This window comes from Monopterus albus, unplaced genomic scaffold, assembly GCF_001952655.1.
Source record: "Monopterus albus unplaced genomic scaffold, M_albus_1.0 scaffold87.1, whole genome shotgun sequence".
In the NCBI taxonomy this organism is placed as follows: Eukaryota; Metazoa; Chordata; class Actinopteri; order Synbranchiformes; family Synbranchidae; genus Monopterus; species Monopterus albus.
The window spans coordinates 339,206-363,913 of NW_018127967.1; the positions used below are offsets into that span (position 1 = coordinate 339,206).

The 24,708-nt window shown below is 39.2% G+C and overlaps 1 protein-coding gene across 5 annotated transcripts in view; it reads left to right on the forward strand.

The window, feature by feature from the left end:
* Nucleotides 1–8,081: 8,081 nt before the first annotated feature.
* The window catches only part of gbf1 (golgi brefeldin A resistant guanine nucleotide exchange factor 1), a 104,720-nt gene continuing 88,093 nt past the window's right edge, over nt 8,082–24,708 (forward strand). For all 5 annotated transcript variants that reach the window (XM_020607576.1, XM_020607578.1, XM_020607579.1 and 2 more), the window contains exons 1-3: nt 8,082–8,549; nt 11,017–11,121; nt 17,125–17,191. In XM_020607576.1, the coding sequence (XP_020463232.1) occupies nt 11,026–11,121; nt 17,125–17,191 (163 nt within the window). In that variant the 5' untranslated portion in view covers nt 8,082–8,549; nt 11,017–11,025. The remainder of the gene's footprint in view (nt 8,550–11,016; nt 11,122–17,124; nt 17,192–24,708) is intronic.

The window sequence follows — 24,708 nt, forward strand, 5'->3', positions numbered from 1 at the left end:
GGTCAGAACAAGCTGTAGCTGTCTGCTAACAGAGTGAGCTTGGTCCGTGTGTAAAGACCTTAAATGGTTACTTTATCACCTGAAAAGATGTCAAAACTGAATAAAGTGGCATAATACCAGTCCAAGGATGGAAGCTGTAGCAGCGTTGAGCCTGGCTCAGAATCTCTGCCATCACCATCTGGGATCAAGATAATCCAGACTGGCTCTTGCTTGGCTGTCACTGCGTAGCGTGGACAAAAACATGGCTCCCATGTGCACATATTAGTTGCGTTGTACATGCAGGTCGCCACACAGGCCATGCTGAGAGCGTAAGACATGAAACACTTGAAATTTCAGTGAAACTCACTGTAAGATAGAGGGCCACATTTTATTGCTTAATAATTATTAATATCCTGTTTTTTAATATCATGTGGACCACAGAGGCTGCAGTTGTCCATGGAAAAACATGGATGTGGAAAGAGTTTGAAGAGGCTATTGAGAAGGACTTCTGGTAGGCCTCAAGGAGGTTCTGGCAACCCATCAGATGACTCAGGAAAGGAAAGGAGGGCTTGGTCCATGCTGTGTTCAGCAGAGGATGGGAACTGCTGACTCCAATTGGGGATGCTGCAGGGCACTGGAAGTATCTGGATTACACTTTGAGGAACTTCTAAACTCAACTAATATGTCCTCTGAGTAGGAGGCACAGTCTGAGGCCTCAGGAAAACCCACATAGGTCCCTGAAGTAGGTGAGAAGCTCCTTGGTGGTAAGGTGCTGGGTGTGGATGAAATTTGTTTTGAGATGATGAAGGCTCAGGACACTGTGGGTTTGTCTTGTCTGTTATGTCTCTTCATGTCTTTCATGGATGGAAGGAATGAGTTTTGTAGGGTAGTCAGATCATAGAAACTCTTAATGTATATGTGTCATTCTTAAGGGATGTTAAAAACATACAGTATTTTGTCATTTAATGTAAAGGATGTCTTGATTTTGGCACAAAGCCCTTCTATAAAACAGGCCAACAAGATGATGGAGGATCCACCTTAGAAACCACTGACGTGTAGGGGCTTTGGGGGGCCCATAGGATCTTTCTCCCTGAACCCTTTCAGCCTGCATGATTTGCATTTGCTTCAACCAATGACTGTAGCCATCAAATTCAGGATAAGCTTATCTAACCAAAATATATTAATTTTGGGCCTTGGATAGCTTATCTTGGTACTATTACCTAATTAATATTGGGTAAAAGAGGATAGTATTAACTCAGTCTTAACACAGCTGTGTACTTTGGGATATGATGTTGGTGCACACATTGACACATTTGTCAACTTCAGTGACTGTTGGGTTGGTGGTGATGCTGGAACACTGTGGCTTTCAAGATTGGTCGCCAGAGCAGGGTAAGTATGAAAATGAGCTGCATTTTCACATTTCTGTGTTTTTATGGATGAATGCCAGAAACATTTCATACAACAAGTTAACTGGTAACCCTGTTGTTAAGTGAATTAAAAAAATTCTGGGCAGAACCAGACTAGCTGTTTCTCCAGTTTTTTGTTCATTATGCTAATCTAGGCTAATGGCAAAGCCATAACAGGACAGTTATTTGAATAAATCGAATCTGAAAATTTGAGCTAACAATAAATATTACAGAGGTGTACATGGGGGGGCTTCAAACTTGGTTGCTAAACTCTTGTTTACAGCCTCAGTAGCATTCAGGCCAAAAGCGGTGCAGAGTGAGAGGAAAAACATTCTGGGAGCTTCAGGGTCAGTATTCCCATGCACAGCATTAAATGGCTGATTACATCTGACTATGTCTACAGTTTGGATCAGAATGAGTCAGTAGGAGCAAAAAATGAGCAACTGGCTTAGAATGTATCTTATTCCTTTATTTTAACAAGGTTGGAGGTACTACAGACTGTTAAAAACACTGAATGGGAGAAGTCAGTTAAGCCTTGCAAAGTGTATGCTGGCTAGAAACATCTAATCACAGAGGTTTAAATTCGGTTATATGTGCTGCTAACAGTGTTCAGAACACTAGAAACACATCGACAGCTTAATTCACTTTTGATTGGTTGTCAGTTTGGATGAGTTTGACAACTTTTGTATGATGCTGATTTATGTTCCCAGCAGCAATAATGAAGTATATGGAATTTGCTACTGCTCAGATTCACACTCAAGACAGAAATCAAGACATGATTTTTCAGAAACAAAGTTTCATAAATACTAACTGGTAGCCACCACATACAGTAAACCTATACAATTGCCACATTATACAAGAGAGTTTTGATTTAAAGAAAAGACTGAGACACTATACAGAACGCTTCTGGAACCAGCGGTCCCTCCTACTCTCCAGCTCCACAGCAACTGACAGGTGACAGGTTAGACTAGTATTACTGTATCTACGGCATGCACATGTTTTCAAAGTCATGAATATGCCTTCAGGCCTCAAGTACTGCTCAGAAATACCTCCATAAATGCTAACTTGTGTTAAACAAGCCTCAATTTACCACTTCCACTTCTTTCAAACAAAAACATACTTGCCAAATATGACACAGCTGTTTGACAACACAAAGTATATGACATTGCCTGGGTTTTGTTTATGTCTCTTCAAGCCAAAGTGCTGATTTGTTTCCTTCTTACCAGACAACAAGACAGATTATAGACTTACATTAGAAAGCAAAGCAGAAATACAATATGGCATAGGCATCACTCAGTAGTAAAGAAAATCCTCACCTCCACAAAGTGGTATGAATGTCTAACTTGTTTGAAGGATTAACAAGGTGGTCAAAACTGAATGAATCACACTGCTCTTTTCTCATGTTTATAATTAATGATGAACAGACTCATGTCCAAGAGACATGCTTACATAAATATTTTCTGTTTGGATGACTGAAATGTAATCGAGAGAAATCCAGCTGTTTCATATGCAGCTAAACAGGAATACAAGAACAATTTGGTGAATCAAATGAAGATATGCAACACAAAGTCATGTTTATTAAAGATGATTTCTTCAAAGATTATAATGAATATGTGACCACATGTTTTCCATATATGCATGCAAATGACAAACGTATAAAGAAAAGTGTTCTTGTCTCAGGGACGTGGACATATCTGCTGCCGCAGAAAATTACATGTGTATATTTGCAGACAAAATGTTGCAATTACAAATCTCACAGGTGATCAAATACTTTGCAGAAAGCAAACAGAGGTCTGACACGAGTAGATTCTGCAGGCTTTAGACACAGAGCGGTACTTTGACTGCAGGTGTTAAGTAAATGGCTGCTTCTGATCGAACAAAGGGGGGGTCTTGTGGGGCCTTCATAGGATTAGCACTGTATATTCTCTAAAATGTCTTTATGTGGAAGTTATTTTTGCATCCATTTGATTTCTTTTTACTTTTGCAACAACAAAACAGAACGTACCCTGCAAAGCAATATACATGCAAATTCTTTAGCATATACTGCTGCCTCAGCATTACACAGAGATGCAGAGACAAAATTATATTCCATACCCATTATTCCAGTCACCATAAATGATATAAGACTGGGAGCAACACATTTTTGTGCTCGGTTACTATTTTGGTGCCAACAACTGTCTTAATCCTTCTTTGAAAAGAACACTGGAATGTTGTGATCAGTGGACATCACCTCAAAAATGTAATGAAAGCCTGTGAAAGAAACCCTGCCAACAGCCCAAACACTGACAATGGACAATAGAGTAACACCTAGACATTTTAATAGAAAGGAGAAATATTTTTCCACAATCTTTTTGTAATTTCTGCTAGCTACCATGGGGTGGCCATACTTGCCATAGAACATGGCCACCCAGCTGACTCTGTTTCAGGGTGTTTATAGCCTCATGTGTGCCGGAGCCCCATTCGAAGCCCCCATCAACTGTGGCAGTACCGGCCAACATCAGTTAACATTCTTGTCATCCTGGTCGTACGCTACTGTGAGTGGGATCAGCCCAAAGTACCAGGCCTACTATGGCTGTGGAGGCCACACATTTATGTCAACCACAGTCATGGTTTAGTGAGCACAGATGGAGAGTGTACAAGGAGGAATACTTCAAAACACCACAGGGTTGCATTAAGCCACACGTTTATGTCAACTATGGTCATGCTTCAGTGGCTGTCGCCATGACCTACCTCTAACCATTAGAGATGTGATGTAGTAGGACCAGGGTCCACCCATGGACCACAAGGGCCTACCTTGGCATCCATGTTATGGTGTGCTTTTAGGTCCCCGGAGCACGTGAGTTTAATCCGGGCCCAATTCTAGAACTTGCCTTTGGTTCTTAGTGGGCGCTCACTCCTGAGTGCCTTGACAGGAGCCAGCTGCAAGACATCACCACTATACCAGCCAAAGTCCGCACCAGACCCAGCAGCTACCGCTCCTCAGACTGTCTTGAGGTATTCATGCCCAGGTCACTCAAACCACCAACCCAGCCTCACTTGATACCCCCTCTGGCCCACAGGTGGCCCCCAGTCCTACTACACAACATCTCTGAAAGCTAGAGGCAGGTCATGGTGACAGCCACTAGGTCATGACCATGGTCGACATAAGCATGTCAGGAGCCAGCTGCAAGACAAGGCAATTCCCCCGGAGGAGCTGGAGGAAGTGTCTGGAGAGAGGGAAGTCTGGGCATCTTTGCTTAGACTGCTGCCCCTGCGACCCGGTTCTGGATATGCAGAGGAAAATGGATGGATGGATTTATTAATTGTATTAATTTCCCTGTCTTGCTACAAAGTACAGAGGGAAATAAAACCTGAAAGCTCATTGACACCAGGAGCCTGATCCATCAGAAGAGATTCAAAAAAATTTTCCAACACATAAATAGGCTAACAGGTAATCCACTTGATTTAAGCAGCTGTCTGTGGTGATTACATTTCACATATACAGGAAAAAATAGACTCAAAACCTAAAAAAGGGGTTCAAGGATAATACTTGTGTTGCAAATTCAGTGTGTATCAACACATTTGATAGATTGACAGTGTCTGCTTTGTGAGACAGGCAAGTGACAGATAAACGTTGCCATGACAGTATCGAGGAGACTGTTCAATCTGTCCATCATTTCTACAGTAACAGCAGTCATTTGTGTATAACCTGTTCATCGCACCCACCTTTGAAAAAAAGTCAGTCGCACCTTAAAAAAATTTGGTGGCAAAATGTGACTGATCAGTCAGAGTCTGGAGCCCTGCAATGAACTGCCTCTTCTCACGGTTAATGCCTGTCAGTCTGTCAAGCTCTGACCTAGATTAGTTTATTTGTCTGTGCCATAGACCTCCAGTGTTGTTCAAAGAGCCTTAAAAATATATCAGTTAAACATCCTGCCTCTTTTCTACCATACCTGAACAAAGCACTTTACAGATTCACCCATTCACACACTGATGTTGGGTCTTGTTTTTTGTAATGAGGAAGCATGTCACCCAGTGGTGCAGTGTGTTTCAGTGATGTTTTATAATGTGTTTTTGAACAACAACGGAGATCTATCGCACAGACAAATAAGATAATCCAGGTTGGAAGCTGACAGACATTAAATGCAAATAGAGGCAAATCATCGCTGGTTTTATTCTCTGTTTAAAATAGGCTACTGTTAATATAGAAACTGACTGGTCTCATCCTTTAATGTTTATTTAGGAGTCTTGTAATTAGGCAGTTTTACTTCTATTGACTACACAATAAGGACCAGGTATGTAGGCTGTAAATCTCAGGTTTGTCTGTTTTCACCTTTTTACTCTTTGATTACACAGCAAGAAAAAGTGTTCTAAAACCATTTCCCTCTAAATATCAGCTTTATTTCCAGCACTGCACTCTGTATGTACCCAGAATTTACAAAAACACAATTTGTTTCTCCTTTCCTCTGAAATACCTACTTGTATACTTGTATACTTTTGTTCCCTAAGGTCTTGCTTTGTTCCAATACCAGCAGGAACCACAGAGGTTGCAGAAAACTGACTCTGCTTCAAGGTGGCTTTTTGCTGAGGCTGCTCTCTTTCTCCTCATTCAATCTGTAGCTCTCTCTAAAACACGCAGACCTCCAAGCCCCCATTCCTCTTTGTCCCGTTTATATAGGAGGTGGGGTGAACTCATCGTGGCAAAAAAAAAGAAAGCTACCTCTCTTTGGAGAGTCAACCTGGACTCTCAGTTCCAGGACTGTACCTTTGAAACAGAATGGTGAGGCAGTAAACTCATGGAAAATTCCTGCATCAAATGGGCAGTGTAAAAGGGGCTAGTGATACAGAGTGAAATTCAGTTTGTTTCCTTTTTTTAAATCATTTAATTTTCCACAGTTTTATTTCATATCATATTAATTTCATTCATAGTTCTGATGATGTCACTTGTACACTGTAAATCATAACTGGATTGACAAACCCAGAGCTCACAGCTGAGGAAAAGTTTTCTGATGCTGGTTATCTTGGATCACCAGTGGCTTGGAAAGCTTGACTAATTTAGGCCCCATAAATCTTGTTGATGTTTAATATTCATTATGGCCTTATTATTCATTCGTATTGAAGTGCCTTGGGAAGAGTACCTTGATAGATTTATCTTAACTCAGGGTTCATTTACTTGCTTTGTCCAGAGCTTTCAATTACATCTCAGTTGTGTACCCAACAGCTGGAGTAAAAAGCTAGTATTTGCACCTTTAGTTAATTTTAGTTAAGATTTTTAGGCAGAGATGAGAGTAATGGAGGCTGAGTAATTACTGCCAATGAATCCAGAGCCACACAAATGTTGCAAGCAGCTGGTCAAGATAATTTTGTTCATCACCAGTTTCTCACAAAGGTTTTATAAACTGCATCGTCTCAGTCATGAATGCTATAAAACGAAATATAAATCCTCTGTTTCATCCACAGAATGTCACAATACCACTTATTGTATGGCAAAAGGGCCAGTTAAGAGATGGAAGAAGTCATCTATTGGAACTGGATGGTTATGAGTATAAAATCATGGTCTTCATGGTTTCCACATACAGTACTGTATGCACTTCTGTTTTCTATACATGTTTTACCTGCGCTGTTTGATTCTGTTTGATTTCTCAAGTGAACCAGTGTTGGAGAATATTGATTCAAGTCCTCTTGAGACCTTTGCTGTGGTGTATTTAAATGTATATGGTATATGATGAGTTTACTGACACAGAAAGTTGCCTTGAGAAAGTAAGTCAGCCCAGAACAACAGCAGAGCAGCACCAAAAGGTAGTATGCAAATACAACGTGATCGATGGATAAGGCAGTTTTACATTCAGTCAGTAGGATCTGGCTTATAGTCAACAGTGACAAAGGAAGTGATGAAATTGAGAAGTTAGAACATAGGACCCAGATTCATTCATTCATTTTCTACCGCTTGTCCCCGAACGGGGTCACGGGGGGGCGGAGCCAATCCCGGCCAGCAATCGGGCGAAGGCGGGGTACACCCTGGACAGGTCGCCAATCCATCGCAGTAGGACCCAGATGATACTTGATTATCATCAAGTACAGTGTCAACTGTTACACTGGGGTTCAAAATAATATTTCAACTATATCAGCAGAATATATTAAAGGTATTATCAAGTCTGTCGGTCATCACCGGACAGCCAGTGTACAGTATATATCCAGTGTGTACAAGGTTATATTAATGGTTTAGGATGGTTAACTCTAATCCGAATAGGGTTGCAATTAATGAATATTTTATGCATTTATCATGTATTAATCAGTCCATTATTTTCTTAACTAATTGATTAACCATTTGCCCTACAGGGTGTAGAAATATAGTGAAAATATTCATCACCCTTTTCTAACACCCTTCCCGGTGATAACATTAAATTACTTGTTTTATTCGACCAACAGCCCAGAACCCAATAATATTCGTTTTACGCCAGTATTACTTAAGATAAAAAGCAGCAAATCCTCATAACGGAGAAACTGGAATTATATAGTATTTGATATTTCTGTGACACCCACTGATATTAAACTGGGGTCCTGTGAGCAGAAATGGGCAAATAAAAATTTGCCTATAAATATTTTAGTTGCCAGTGTGAGACTGCTCTTTTAAACGGAGATGCAAACAGTGCCCTCGTCATCAACCCGGTGCAACCAACCTTTATTCCACTACTGCTACCTTTGACCCGCCCTTATTTCTGTGTAACTCAAGGGATATTTGGTTTCTTTTTAATCGCTTGCATTCTATATGCTTACAGAAATAGACAAAGGCCGAATGTAGCCTAAATATACATTTTTGTGATACTAATGTGTATTTTAAAGCTCCACAAGTAACCACTTTAGTAGGCTGTCAATCAAAACTCTGCCGTCGTATTAGGTTGAGACTCTAGAGCTTTTCCACGTCAGTGTGTTTACCAGGATCAGATTGACAAATGCAGGAAGGTGTTCTGTATATTCACTTATGGGGCATTCTTGACGAGTGACCGATTTGGAAAAAATACGATATCAAACAGTGGAATGTTGAGAATTTGTAGTTCGTTTATTTATAGTAGTGAACGGAACTTTGGTCTTCTTCATTCACTGTTGACCGGCTATCTTGCTAGCTTGCCGTGCTAGGCTAGCGTTAGCTGAGGACTCCATCTTTGAAACAGAAGTCAAACACAGGTAATATTTTTACATTTAGAAAAACAGAAAAACATGTATATGTATGTGCAAAGATGCGTTTGCTTTATTAAATCAAGTAAATAATTTACTGTTGTCTGAAAGGACACGCTAAACACAAAGAGTTATTCTTAGCCGGTTGCACCGCTGGTTAGGTGAGCTAACGCTAAGCTAGGTACTTGGCTGTCAGGTTTGTGTGCAGGTAAATGGTCTCATTTATGCAGCGAATGTGTAAACACTTCAGTAAGGTGATAGACGTGAACCAAGTAGTATCCATGTGCCCTCGTATAACCTTTTTGATTGTCCCAGAGGACTGTCAACAGCCATTCATCCCTTTAGTTTGGTGAGAGCTAGCCTGTTAGCTTTGTCGATGAGTTGACTTCATCTCAGTAGCCAAGTAACAGCTTCCTATCCTACTTGATAGGCAAGCAGCCGTCTTCTGTCACTTGCTTTTGGTGTACGATGTTGCATTTAAAACATTAGTGCTTCATTATGACTGTGTTAGATTCAGGTTTGAAATAGCTGGAAGCTAGGCTTTAGTTAGCTGCATGAGCATTTCCGAGTAGTTACACGTAGAGATGTTGTGGTATTATGTGTAATATTATTGTAACGTGAACTGTCAGCTGTCACTGATGTCCAAGCAAAAGGGACAAAGTCTTACACACCATGCAGTGATTCATGTGCATCATTACTAGCCTGTCAGCATAACTAGGAAAGCTCATCATACAAAGATGTAGCATACTGATCTAGAGAGGAAACGTATAAACACACAGAATTATGTTATTTTTTGCTACAGTTTGAATGAGTGGAAAGAGTTGAGAATAATTTCTGAATTTGGGCTGAGGAAATTTGATTAGTATGTGAAGACATTCATTAAGAAGCTGACAGTGTAACGATTGGTGATTTTTGGCTAAATGAATTAACTTGACATGGTTGTTCAAGGGAGATTAAGGGTAAGTGCAAAGCTGTAGGTTTGTGAAAAGTAAAGTGGTTTGTTCTTCTGAATTCTTGCTGAACAAATAATTCTGCAGCATGCTGACACAGTTGTGGCTTAAGAAAAAAACATCAGATGAATCTTCCTGACTACTGCTCCTGGGCCTTAGGCTCAGCCTCTTTCCTAGCACATCGACCTTTTCCTCTGTCTGTGTGAAGAGTACTGTGCAGCTATATTGTGTTGGAAGATATAATATCAGGACTCAGCAGTGATTCAGTTGGGAATTTGTGGTTTAAAAGTATAATTGTCACATCCACAGTGAAGTCTCTTTTATGTAACTCTTATCAACTATAAGCCTTTCACTTTGTCCCCACAGCCTAGCCTCCACTTATCATTCTTTCATCTTCTTATTGTTTTAAATCAACAGCTTAAAATGAATTTAAAAGAGTGCGACATCTGCCACCCAGTCTCTACACTCCTAAATCTTCATGTAAAATAAGAGTATTATTTGACATGTCTTTCATGACACAAAGAGCAAGGTTAATCCAGCCATTTTGAGGCATACTGCTTGTCAAACATGGCCAGTATATCATTTTGATTCTGTTTGATTATCCGTATTGGGTTAGGCATTGTCTCAGTAGATGTGGAAAATTGCCGTTTGGTTCTTATATACTCTTTCCATTTTGACATTTTTCGAGACGACTTTTTTCTCATAGTAAGGCAACAGGTGAAAGAAGTACTGTCACGAAATTCATCTTGTAAAATGTTAGTTAATCTCTATCATTTCATGTGAGATTCCTTTTATGTGTTTCATTCTTCCATACTGCTTACCCTTTCATATTGGCATAGTTAAATATTACATTTACAGATTGGCAACTTTGATCGTTATATTACACTGTAATATTATAGTCACCGTTACTTTTGTTTAGTTTGCTAATTTTAAGAATGCTTTAATCTACAAAACAGTGAACAAAAACAGTATGCACATAGTTCTATTGTAAATATGCAGATAGTTGGTTTGTAGGGGTTTCATTCTGCTTGGCAGCACACCCATGGCATGGCTGTATTGCTATGCAAATATGACACAATGACATCAGCAGTATGAAAATTGGCATGTGATGTCATTTAGCAGCTTTTCCAGGAGGGTTTAGTTACTTTCCACCAAAAAATAATTGGCAACACTGCATAGAATGTAATGTAGATGATAACTGGCTTTAATGTATGAGCCATCTTGAGTCACAACAGACTTGTAAACTGTGACTCTAACTGCAGTACAAAGTCCTCGCTTAGTCGAAGCGTCTTCCACTGACGGTATACATGTAGCTGGAAGGGGTAGCATTTATTTTTGTGTGTAATGTTGACACTCTTGTAAGTGGTCTTTCGTTATTCTTGCACATGTAGGCCTAAAAAATACAGATATCATGTTTTAGTCTTGTCTTTTCCAAGGAAAATTGATCCTTGGTCCAGAGGGCATTGTTTTATTGTTCTACCTTGAATTTCTGTCAAAATTGACCATCTCTTTTGTTCTTGTCTCAGAAAAACAGCATGGTGGACAAGAATATCTATATCATTCAGGGTGAAATTAGCACGGTTGTTGGAGCTATCAAGAGGAACTCCAGATGGAATACCCACACGCCACTGGTACGTTAAATGCAATCATTATATCTTTACTGATTTTAACTGAGTTAAGGTTAGATTTACCAAAAAATGAAGACTCGCTGGCTAGGGTAAAACTTAAGTTCAAGCTGAAAAAACAAAAACGTTTTTTAGTCTTCTTTTGTTAGACAATGTTTGTAGAAAAGTGTTGGTGTCAGTGGTTGGACAACTGAGCAGACCCAGCTCTCAGACCAGTTGGGCCAGACACTGCTCAACCCTGAGCAAATACAACGCAGATGATGGGTATCAAATCACGTATCTGCTCTTCGCTTGGGTGAGAACAGTTTTCAGGGATACTTTGTGTTAAGGGCAGGTTAGCTCTGGAAAATGGTGTTGCTTATTGTGGGGCTCTGAAGATTTATGATGGCATGCCCTGATTTTCCAATGTCAATGGGGCCATATAATGGGTAAACTTCATTTAACTCATATACTGAGCTTCCATATGAATAGTCTCCTATTCTTTGGCACATTTAATGGTGTATTATTGACTGCTGTCATCTGCTTAAATAATTTCATCCAGTGGTTGCCTGTTTAAAAGAGACAGCATGCATCATGTCTAGCAACTTAAAGTCCCCATGGCATGGCTTGTTTCCAGCCATTTAATGTTTAATCTTGGTTACCTCTAGATTAGCCTCATAACTGCAAATAGTCTGTAATTATTTCAGAATAATAAAACCAAAAAGCCTCTTCCTAAAAATGAGAGGATCGTTCGTGAACACACCCAACTCCTGCTGCCGGTGTTGCCACACACCATACCACACCGGCACTGTCCACACACAAGTGGACAGCACAATGAACCATGACCACATTAATTAATTTGAATTTCTCTTCCCTAGATGGGTAAACAACACTATATGTACCAATGAAAAGAGATGTGTAACACTTTAAACAAAGCAGGTAGTTGAAAAACCCCAACTGGCATAATGCTGACATAGTAACTTCTCCAGCCTTACAGTAACGTTACAGAAACGAGGCATTAACAGACGTGCAACATGTGCCAAATCAAGGAACTTAATATAACAAAATTCAGATAGTGAAGAGTTGCACTAATCTAGTTTTAGAAAGTTTTTTAAATATAGTTTTACTATTCTGACTAAGCCAGCACCTTACAAAGCATAGGCATGCTATTCATCTCTAGTTATTGTCTGCTTATTGGTATTGACAAAATCCCCAAAAATATTCAGATATCATTTTGTGTCAATATTGCAGTTCAACCCAGAAATAAAAAACCCTTCTGTTTTCATTCCTTTGAGGATCATTGTAACTGATAATAGTAATAGTGTAATACCATATACTATGATATAGAGAAACTGTGACATTCTCTGAAGCGGTTATTGTACCTTGCCCACTTGCCCGTCTCTAGTAAACTCTATGACTGGGCAAGTGGAATGTGTCATGCAGTTGCCTGATCAGGCAAGTGAAAAGTATGTGAGAGTTTACATCCATTTTTCTGTGTTGAAAACAACTTGGTTTTCAGTTTGTAAGGACAGGAAGCATTTTATCAGGACCCAAAGAGACCAGTGACTGAGATTAGTGGGTCGGAAAATGTGGTTTTGGTGTTCATTGTGCGGTACTGTCACTCTGAGCTTCTCAACACACAGCTGAGAACAGTTGAAACATGGTGGAGGGACAGGGTGCAGGTGAAACATATTGCTCAAGGTAGCAACACCTCTGCTCTATGCAATAAAACCTCTGTGTCAGCAATTTATCAAAACACCTGCTAAACGAGCATAAATTTGCCAAGCGGTGATCATTTCAGCTTTGCACGCAGACTCCCATTCACCACTGGTATATGTTAATTATCAAGCTCCTTGGGCTAAGAGCTAACAGCTAACTGTTTCGATGTGAGGAGCACAGCGGCTAAGTGGAATCAGGGCCACAGCTCCCTGTGAGTCCAGCACAAACACCAGTCAAGTCATCAGAAGGAAACTTGTTTTTTTTTGTCAGGAAAATGTGTTGTAGCTTTTTCTGCTCTGGTTTCTTCAGGAATGTTAACACACTTATTACAGCAGGCTACCTAGAATGGTGAGATCAGAGCTTCAGTTTTATTACGGAGAGATGAAATGAAGGGAACTGCTGCTGTATTCACTGCTCTACTCTCCAGTTTGGGTTCTAATCTCACTCTGTAGCCTTCTAACTTGTTATGGAGACAGCAAAGAGAAAACCAGAAATCAAATGCAAACTGATCAGCAGTAAATAGCAGATACCTCACTTCTAAATGCTGAGGCTTTGTGGATACTTATTCAGTTCTATGGTTGTGAGACTGGAGTTTTGTAGTCGTGGACAGTCAAATGAAAAGATGGTTCTGATCAAGTTTTTCTACTACATGAATAAAATCATCATAGAAGCTGTTACTGAACTGTTTCTAACCAAAGATTATATACAGGTAAACATAATGTATGGTCAGGTTTTCCTGTCATGTATTCTTCTAGACCACATCATAGTTAATTTAACCTCTGTTTACGACACCGTTCTTGTATTGTATTGTAGGGACATTCTTATGTTTTAAAAGTCAATTTGCCCCTGGGCATTATGCGCACTGTTTTTAATGTTAAACATTTATAAAAGAGATGCATTAATGTTATTTAATTAAAAAGTCACTGTGCCCCTAAATGTTTGCTTTTATGGGTACTTGTAACAAAGCAAAATGACAAAGTAAATTCCTTCAAAGTTGGCCTGAAATATTTTAATAGGCCTACATTTTTCATTTTAGACAAGTGCATTTGGCTATCGGACAAGGAAAACATTGCAGCTACTTGCCCAAGTGGCTGAAAAAAAACTTGTCAAGCCATGCAATGCGCTGGGCAGCAGAGCCCAAGATGGTGAAGTGGCAACTGTGGCAGATTCTGAATCCATGGGCCAACTGATGGTGCTACAGAAACACAGGGTAGATCTGATTAATGGCCACACCAGTCTGGAGAAGGAGTCTGTAGTAAAGAGCAGACAGAGAGGAAGGAAGCGCAAGAAAGGGCATGCACCATAGACTATATGTAAAGATGGACAATACCATTTCCTGCAACTACGCAAAAGTCCGAATATCATGACGACAAGGACTGCCGTCTTGCATTTGTGATGCATTTTGCAACCAGTTTTTGCACAGGAGACTCAACATACATGAGAGCTGAGAGACCGGAGGACCTGCGGAGGAAAGGTAAACTAGCCGTAACCAGCTAACCTTAACCATTTATGCAACATTTTTACAACATTTTTTTCAGTAATTCATTAATATAACTTAAAGACAAAGACGGATAAATGCTGTTGCTTTACTGAGTAATTAACATTAGTCATCAGTTTGCCCTTAATAACTTTTGGCAGTTATAACTTCAGCACATTACTCTTGTAATTTGATCAATGAGTAACAAGTATAGCTATCAGGAAAAAAATCAATGCTTAAATGTTTATGGCTCGGATTTGACCATATGCTTTATAGACACTGGTTGATCACCTGTAATATAAGTGATCAGTACTAAAGACCCATTCAGCAGCTTTATTGGAAATATTTTAGAATATTATGTTCTGCGTGGTAAAATATAGTAGGTAGGTAGGAAGGACTTTATTGATCCACAATGGGGGAATTCCTGTGTTCAGCAGCAATAGAGAGCTTCTAGATAGTAGAAGACAGTAGTAAAGTAATTATGATATTTTCTATTAAGTGGTTACTTTACTCTCTGCATGAAATATAACCTATTAAAACTATCATATAGAAATGTGATTTTGATTTTAATCTTGTATTATTCGTGGCTCCACCAACAGGCCCAAACCCTAGATCATGTGGAAGAGCTGCGTTCACAGTGAGTGATGAGACCATAGCAGCAACACAGGACGCCTGAAACGAGAACCTTGATGCAGCACTGAAGCAGAAACAGCAGGACATCCGCCAACAGTTGCTTAGAATAATCGTCTTTGTCCAGGGTCATGGACTATGGCTACTTCTCATACGATCGATCCTCAATCGACCCAGAAGTTGTTCCTGTCAAAAGAGGATTAGTGATGTCCCAAGGCTCTTATATCTGCTCTGAGGAGTGAGGAGACTGCTGGAGGAGCCATGAGCGAGGATATAGGAGAACATCCTATGCTGAAGTCTTTTGTGGACTGCCGCATCCCTTTATTGGCAGTCAGTTGATTGGAAGCTTCAAATGAAGGTTCGGAGGAAAGGCTGTCTCGTGTCTTTAATATCGTTTCCTCTGTTCCTCACATTTTCTTTTTGTATCTGTTCCCCGCATTGTTTCTGAAGCTGTTGTCAGACATCCAGGGATTGGACTGTGGCTGCTCAATAAAAAATGTGCTGCTCCTCAGGCTCTTTATGTTAAATACGTTTTTATTCTATTAAAGTTTGATGTGGTGCTGTGATTTCTTAAAAAGTTTTGAATGTGGCTTACAGAATGTAAGAGTAGAGTTTAGGCAGGCCAACATGGCTGCAGAGAACCTGGAAATCATCAAATCTGCTCTAGTGACAGTTTGATAAATGTGATATGTGGTACCTTGGGTCCACATCAAGCAAGATGCCATAATGATGTAGTGTCATTATAGATGATTATGACAAGTTTACTGACTTTGTATTACTCTCGCTTTAATGTTGTCACAGAGGCTCTACAGTACTGAATTGTATATTAGTCAAATATTTAGATATAGAGTAACATTTTCAAGTTAAAATTTAAAAGCTGAAGAAATGACTCTTACCTAGCTCATTTTTAACTGCTGAGGTAACAAGTACATAAACCAAGTACACTTCCATAAATGTTGCTTGTCTCTAAACATTGCGATTTTAAACTGACACAGGACGTGTAGAGTCCACTGTCAACACTGGAGGTGTCCTATTCATCTGGCTGATTCTGTTTCTGTGGGAGTTCAATTAAGGAAAACAGATACCCAGTCTGCACTTCATTGATGTCACTATACCACACTTTTTTGTACTAAACAGTATTCTACTTTTTCATAAGGGAAAATGTGAAGTGTGCTGGGCTCCAAACAAAAAACACTGTTCATACAATAAATTAACAGTGTCAATTAACTTGCATTCATATTATAATATAGTAAGGTCTGTATGAACAACTTGTTGCTTTCTCAGTGTTTACATATCATTAACTTTGCATGTTTAAAGTTTGGGTAAAATAGAAATGTGTTCTGAGTTTGTCACACTGCAGGAAAATGTGTTATTAGGCACCCAGCCAAATTTGAAAGATGGAAAAAAATTGCCAAGCGCATTATTGGGTTTACAAGTATTCACTGCTGCAGGCGTATCGGGTGAAGGCACCGAAACCACTGATGCTAATGTGCCACACTTCAAAAAGTCCACTGTTGAATTAGCTCTGGACGTTTACACCAAATTATGTTCAACTCTGGGTGTCAGTACACATGTCCTTCCTGAATGATGCAGTAGCTGTGTGGTCCCATGGTATTTATCTTTACATATTATTGTCTGTACAGATGAGTGTGGTATTGTCAAACATTTAGAAAGTTCTCTCAGTGAGAAAGTGATGCACATTTAGAAAGTTCTCTCAGTGAGAAACCAGACTTGTGGAAGTCTGTTTTTTTTCCCCTAAGGTCTTGGCTGCTGTCTTTAGATTTTATCATGATGACAAGCAAAGGGACACTAGGTTTGAAGGGAGGCCCTGAAATACAGCCACACGTATACCCCCAGTTGACTTCCAATAAGGATAGTCGATTCTAAAGTCATGGCATCAGTTTGTGGCAGCTTTCAGGCTGTTTAAAGTGACACTGAACCTGCTGTATGTAAAGTCTTGATTCACTGGAATTCTGATATTGTGAAGTAAAAGTAGAAAAAATTTGGCTTTGATCAGCTGTGAGAAAATTAGCTTTTTTTTCTGGATAAAGTACATAAGTGACTTGCCAAAAGATGTCTGGTAACATGAATTCTGTGGAATGGTGATTTAATGTTTTATTTTTAATGTCTTAAACAGCTGATGATGACTTAGATATTCTTTCTTGCTCCCTTTATGTTCTTATCATGTTTTTCCCCCTTCCCAGGACGAAGAACAGGATCCATTACTCAACAGCTTTGGCCACCTCAAGGAAGTACTCAACAGCATAAAAGGTATGCAGGGCTGTTGGGTACAAGGCGATGGGATTAGTACAGTTTTAAATAATGTAGACAAAGCTGTTTGACTGACAGCTTGCATATCAGCCTAAATGGCCTGAACCAAACAGGCAAATGCATCAGAGTTTTTTGGACTGACTGGGGGTGGAGATGCTTTGTAATGTTGTATACCACGGATTTAGGTCAAGTCATGACACTTTTTCAAGCTAAAAGTAGGAAGGTTATCTTGCAAATTAAGATTTGATTGTCCAGAAAAGTTTAAATGTCCACAAGTTGTTCATATTATCCCCTTGTCTCAGCCTTAAAGTGATTAGACTATAGATGGTGACTTCATTTGTTTCACAGATTAATACTGCATTACCATACGTACTGCAGTCGATACCAGAATAATTGCTCACATGGAGGAAAAAATCTATGACCTGTGAGACACCAAGCTGGGCCATCTGTGAGCATCTGTCACCCTTGTCTTCGTGGTGTGACCTGCCCTGTTGGGAATAGTTGGACCCTCTTGGTTGCATTTTGGCCAATTGTTGGCATGTTGAATTAGTGGCAGACAATATTAGTAACCATCTTTTCACTCATTTAGTGTGGTTTCTCCTAGTTTTTCCCCTCCATGACCTCCTTTCTTTTACCAATATAATGCTGTACAGTATAACAAAATAAACAGTATAAACAAAGCAATAAACAATGGAAACAGACAAAGGAATATTCATTAGGAAGTGAGATAAAAATAGGAATAAAAATAGAGTACTTAAAAAATGGAAATCTGTACAAATCTGTATGATCTGTACAATGTATGTTTACAGGTATTGCACTGAGGGTTATTGTCCAATCATACTGTTGTGGGTTAAGTGTTCATCAGAGTGACGGCTCAGGGGAAGAAACTGACCTTGTACCTGGTTGTTTTGGTGTGCAGTGATCTGTAACGCCGTCCAGAGGGGAGGAGTTCAAACAGATTGTGTTCTGGGTGTGAGGGGTCTGCAGTGATCCTCTCCACCCTCCTTTTGACCTGCGAGCATTGTAAAACACTTTGGTGTTTGTTCTGTTGGTTGGGCAAAATGAGACAACATGGACATTTGATCACATTGGTCTGTAAGAAATTCTGATGGAAATGTTTCACAATTTTCTGTTTGTTTTTCTTTTTTTACCCAGGTGTTGAATCACTTATCAAGAATAAATGAGCAGACTATGTGATCATGAAAATAATTGTCAGTTTCAGTCCTAATGATTCAGTACTGAGAGTAGTTAAAATCCTAACACACTGAGGAGGGTGACAGCTGTGGTGCTCACACTGGATGTGAACAGAGGATGTGGCATTTGGTCAGGAGCGGTCTAGCATTCAGCCTCAGAGCTGAGACATTATCAGTAGACTGAGCAGCAACAAGGGTGACGAAATAGGGTGTGTGTCATGTTGCTCTGCCATCTTTTCTTTCATTATTTTATTTGTAGTTGGAATATTTTGAGACAAGACTGCTTTTGTAAAATGTTGTACCTTCCTTCATGTTCCCATGTGTTGCCCTGTGCTCACTTCTTCATCGGACAAAATATGCTTTGAATCGGGGCCTCCTTAGCTAAGAGCTTAGATTGAACATGGACCTTCTCCAGTGTAATCACTATATCTAGTCATTATTTTCTGCATTTTCTGACTTTAATGCAGTTACTGATAGTTGGTGAGTTTGAGTGTATGTTGCAGTGGGTGCTGTCTGACAGCCCCTCCACCTTCCTCTGAGAGACCCAAGCTGGCTCTGAGTACAGTCCTGCTGTTGCATGTTGTCATGCCTTTGCAATGAGAGTTGTGGCAGCTCCCACAGCCCCTCTGTCCAGTTGTAGAAGATGTAAGCAATGAGAAAGATGCACCACATGGAGCTGCACAGTCTGTGCCCCCACCACTGCTGCCATCCTCCAGGGAATGCCTCTGCCTCTGTGAGATGGACAGGCACTGCTGGCTAAAGAGGAATCCACCATGCCGGTTAACCCTCCTCTTTCCTTTTCCTCTCCCTGTAACCCTTTCCCTTCAGTTCTTAAATCTTATAATGCCCACTGTATGTTCCTCTGTGACCATCCCTTTAATTGATTCTGTACAGTTTATTTATTTATTCATTCATTCTGTATTTGACCACAATGGAAGTTGAATATAAAATTGTGAAAAAAAATCTTAATTTAAAAAAATGACATTTGCATGAAGTAATGAGTCCATGTCAAAGATATTTGAAGGCTTGGTTGTACCCTTAAGACCAAATCCGCTGTGCATCCACCCTCTCAAATGTTACATCCATGCCTTGATGAGAGACAAAAAGGAGTTCAAATAACCACAGTAGAACTGAATTCCATGCTTGACAGACTGATCAATTTGTTTTGTTTTTCAGCCGCATAACAACCTAATAGAGCTCTCTAACTCTGCCCAGAAACACAGCAGTATTTTGGTAGGAAATCTTGTGGGTGGGCTGTGTTGTGCTGGTGCTTGGAGGCTTTGCAGCAGTGCAGTTGTCTACTTAATGAAAGCACAGTAATTCCATTCTCTCTGGTGTGTGTCTCTGTTCCCTCTAACAACAAAAGCCAACCAGCAATGGAAAAATGAATTAGTCCCCACAAGGTTTCTCAGCCCTTCTCTGTATCTCTTCTCATATTTTCTTTCTTTCTCTGCTGCTCTATTCGTTTGGCTGAGGGTTTCACCGCTCTTGTGGGTCCAGCTTTGTTGTAGCTAGTGTGACTGACAGGACCATGTGCGACAGAGTTGGAGAGAAGTGTAGAGTATATCATCTGCAATTTTAGTTGGGTAAATATAGCAGAGAGTCTTGTCAAGCAGAAAGACAAATCGTTCTGGGAAAGGAAGTGTTGTCTCTCTTTTTGTGAAAGAAAAAATTCTTTTTCTTCAACTCTTGGAAAATGTAAGGTCCACACTTGTCTCCTGAACAATGACAGCACAGCTGAAGAAGCTGCGGCAGCGACAGACCTTGTGTTGCGATGCCACCTTGCAGGAAGCAAAAGCCTTTCCTTCGATTTAAATGGGGTGGTTATGAATTGAGCCTGATATCTAATGCCCCGTCCCTAACCTCATTAGTCCCATGTAATTGAGTGCTTTCCACAGCTTTGCAGCCAGCATCTGTCTTTAAGCACAGACTGGCTTTCAAATAATTGTGGTTTTTCTGACCCAAAAAGGTTCTTTGTTTTTAAACTTAGAAAACATAGTGGTGCACTGTAAAAAAACAACAAAAACTAGGTTCAAAGAATTTTCCTGTATTTCTAAAATACATGGAAATGTTAATAAAATTACTGACTATACTGTGTAATTACATGCATCATAAAAATAAAAGGAAAATCCTGTAGTTGTGAATCACCACAGAGTTCCCAGTTTTCAAAAAAGATTATAATTTTACTGTTTCACAGTCTGACCTAGCAGACTTCCCATCATTCACTGTGTGAGATTTAAAAGTCTTCAGTTAGTCTTTTTTTTTCAAGTTTAAATAACCCATTCGTTGTAGAAACTTACTGTGTCTGGAATACACATAAAGCCATAATCATAAGAAATTATGCAAATCATGATGGTTAGTGTTAAATTCAGTGTCTACACCCCTGCACTTAAAGTAGTATTCACCAAATTCACTGGAAGCAGCCTCGCATGCTATCAAGCTGACTTTTGTGAAAGAACATTGAATACTCACTAACTAATAAATTTAATCTAACATTAGTAGTGTGGTTTTGTAAATGTACATTTAATTATCTAATCAATTCTTTTTTATAAAGGATTGTATTATCATTATAAAACTTATAAAAGTTTTTTTTTAAACAAACAAAAATACAATACAAAAATACTCATGCTTCCATGTCAAATTAAATAAAAAATTATGTATTTTTAAAAGATGATCGTTTTATGCAGTTTCATTGGGATTTTGGGGTTCCCAAGCAGCCAGAATATTAGATTTTAAATATATATTTTTACAGTACACATATACTGCTGAGCTTATACAGCCTAGCAGACAGAATCATCACTTTAGTCCTGGAGTAAATTTTTAAGTAACATCTTTTTTGTGGTGTAAAGGTTCCAGTTGTGGTCCTGCACCCTTTGGCACAGAATGTTCAATTATGAAAAAAAGAAGTCATATTAACAGCCCATTGTAGACGGGCTGACATTTGTTTACTTTTTATAGTACCTTCCCCAGATCGAGCTGGTGTAAAATATTGGATTGTACCATTAAATCATCTGCCTTGTTCTTTACATTCAAATGTTATGGTTTTGTGTTGTTCACAATTTCATATTATATAGACTTTTATTGGACCAGTACCTGATGACACGAATACCCATGTGGGGTTTGTCACATCTAATCCAGGCGCTGCACTGGAATAAAAAATAAGCACCTGAATAGTGACAGATTGATTTGTTGCTGTATACAAGTATGAAATACCTTTATCAATTACCATGTATATGAATGCACAGAGAAGTATTTGGTGTCTTAACACCTGAAGCATTAATGTAAGCTGCAGGTGTATTTGTTTCTATTTACCAGGGGTCTCTCTCATATATGATGTTCATCAGATAAAATCTGTTGAAGAATTCTGTATTTTGGTTCTAGTCTATACCTCAGACAGGAAGAGTGCAGAACACAGTCTTTCATTCTGGCATCCGATTTATTTTGTTTTTACCTTTTTTTATTTTCTTATTACATTTTAGTATATGTAGAGGTCACTGCCCCTCAGCTTTTCAAATCTTCAGTTCTTTCCTTCCCCTCTGCTATCATCCCCCACTGCTTCAGTGAAGGTCAGATTTTTGACAAGTCTGCAGAAGAAACAGTCTGCTCCTAAATCCCTTCATTTTTATTCATACAAATACAGGTTTAGAAGCCTTTGCAGCCCCCCAGATACAAAGCCAGAGTGGCCTTTTGACTGACAGCTTTCTCCTTTTTATCCAAACACCAACAAAATTCACAAGCACACCTATAATTGACTCGAATCACAAGCACAGCACCAGAGGTAGATATCAGGGGGCGGGGCAGTAGAACATTGTAGAGGATTATTTAATTACTCTACAGCTGACCTTTACAATAATTGTCCTGCTTTCCCTAAAGCAAAGTGCAAAACAGAGCTAATTTGTCGTTGAACTGTACAATTATAACAACGATTATATATTTTATCACGTTTGAGGCCTAACGTGTAACCTTCATTGTATGCACTAATTTATCTTTTGAAATGAAATGAAGAATTAAAAAATATTCTTTCTTTTCACATAGCCTAATCCAGTTTTTACCGTCTCACTAATTTATCACATTTTACTGTCATGCCAATCATCGGGGCAGAATGTACACATGACCCTCTTTCTCCCATTTCAAGGTCAAGCATGTGTGTTGTCCTGGTCCCCAGTTGTGGTCAAACAGACCCTGGCGGGCCTATGGGGGTCATGGCTCTAGCACATGGGAACTGGTTGTAGCCTTTTACCCCCCTAATTTCTCTCACCCCTCCCTTTTTCTTCCCTGCCAAATGATCTTCACACACATATATCAGTCCCAGTTGAACCAGACGAAGGCAGCTGGCAAATGCCGAGGAAGAGGAAACATAATTCATATCACTCAGCCTCTCATGCAAATACTGTATGTTTACTCATGAAGGCATTCAGGGCAAGGAAAATCTGCCTCATGGCAATTCTTTACATGTCTGCCATGTGGCCTCTGGTGTCTTGTAGCTGCAAGTATGAAGTCATGAGTTAGATTCTTAGTTCTGCTGTCAGTGTTATTTTTATGATATGGTCAAAAGACAATAAACGGAGTGTGCAAGGTTGTTGCTTATGTTAATGTTTTCTCAGATTAGGCTTGACACTGGGTGGACACTGTACCTGGATAAATGAATCCCATAATATTTGTGTCAAAGCAGACCTATCGGAAAATAACATGGAGCTGCAGCTAATTTCCACTCTTGATGAATTAGATTGATCTTTTCACTTTAGGTTATAAAAGGTCAGAAAGTAATATTCAGTGCCCTCCATACTTTCTTAGAGCCAAGTTGTTTTTCAATCATTTGGTTTAATCCAAATATTTGTCTAAAATGCAAAGATTGTCCTTTTTCTTTTTCTAAGACAAAGAAAAGCAGCTTTTCTTCCCATTTGAGAACCTAGAACAAATGTTTGGCATCATTGCCTGAAAAGGTTTGTGATTGGTTAATTGATAATTGGAAATATTAATTTTGTGATTTTCTATACTTTGACTATGAGTATGTAATATGGCTTAGTCAAGGTAACAACAGTGAAGAAAATGCTATTGAAAGTACTTATGACATGTTATATGTTACAGTTCTACAGCTCTGTTTTGCCAAGTTATGTTACTGTGAAGGCTTCGTGTAATTGTGCAAACGTGTCTTCTCATATGTACAAATAACTGTCAAATTGATTCTTTGTGACTCTGTGACCTCTAAAACAAAATGTTAAAAATTTGATAATGTCCTTTCTCATAGATAATGCATGGTGATGGTGCCTCTTCCTCACCTTTTAAATGGTTCGGCCTAATAAGCAGTGTTTTTAAGACAAAAATCTTGCCAGTAACTTCTATCCCACTAAGCTTTTTGCAAAATCTGTTTTGTTTCATTTTACTGGCTGAGGGATTGTCATTGATCCTTTCATATTGATGAATGAGTCTAATTTGAAAAGCCTGATATAAACAAAAAGTACTTCAAAGAAACAGCAGAAGCAGACTCGTAGCTGCAAACATTGGGCCTTTCACCAATATCTTCCTGTGTTTCTTTTTTATTTGTTCTAAGAAAGCTCCTACAGTGATGAATCCCATTGTCTTTGGAAACTGAAGGCATGTGCATTCATATTTAGCATAAGTAAACACCCCGCCAATGCCCATGCCATTGCATGAGACTGCAGGGGTTTGTGCACAATCTTATGCAGAAATTTAAGAGTAGTTGAGAAAGTCAGGAATACTATAGTGAAAATCTGAAGACGGTGGAGTAACACACTCCATACTAAAGAAAAATGAGTAGTTTATGAAGTGGAGAATGGCAAAAAAAAGCTGTCACAGGGATGTTCTTTCTCGTTCATTCCCCGCCAAGCGCGATTTGTCCCCCCCCATAATAATATTATTAGTAAGGTGACCTTACTAATTAAAGTGCCCTGAGATGATTTTTGTTGTGAACATGAAAATGGAATTGAATTGAATGTATGAGACTCGAGAGTGAGTGCCATCATCTGAGCACATCTCAGCATACCCAGGTCCCAATCAACTGTCCCAGGTTGATCTTAGGTATGGTGCTGGACAACCAAGAGCTAATCGTCCAAACGCTGGCACAGATAGCTTCAACGCTGGCTGCAATATCAGACACACCTGAGGAAATTCATAGAAATTAGAAAATAAAGATATTCCCATTGCTGTGTTTGGTTTTTAACTGATGTTTCCCAATTCTAAACTTTAAATAATCATAGTGTAAAAGTCAAATTCATTTTAAACCCTTTAATTATAAACAAGCAATGAATTACTTTTCTTAAATTTAATATTTTTTTAAATAATAGAATGCAATGCAAAATAATA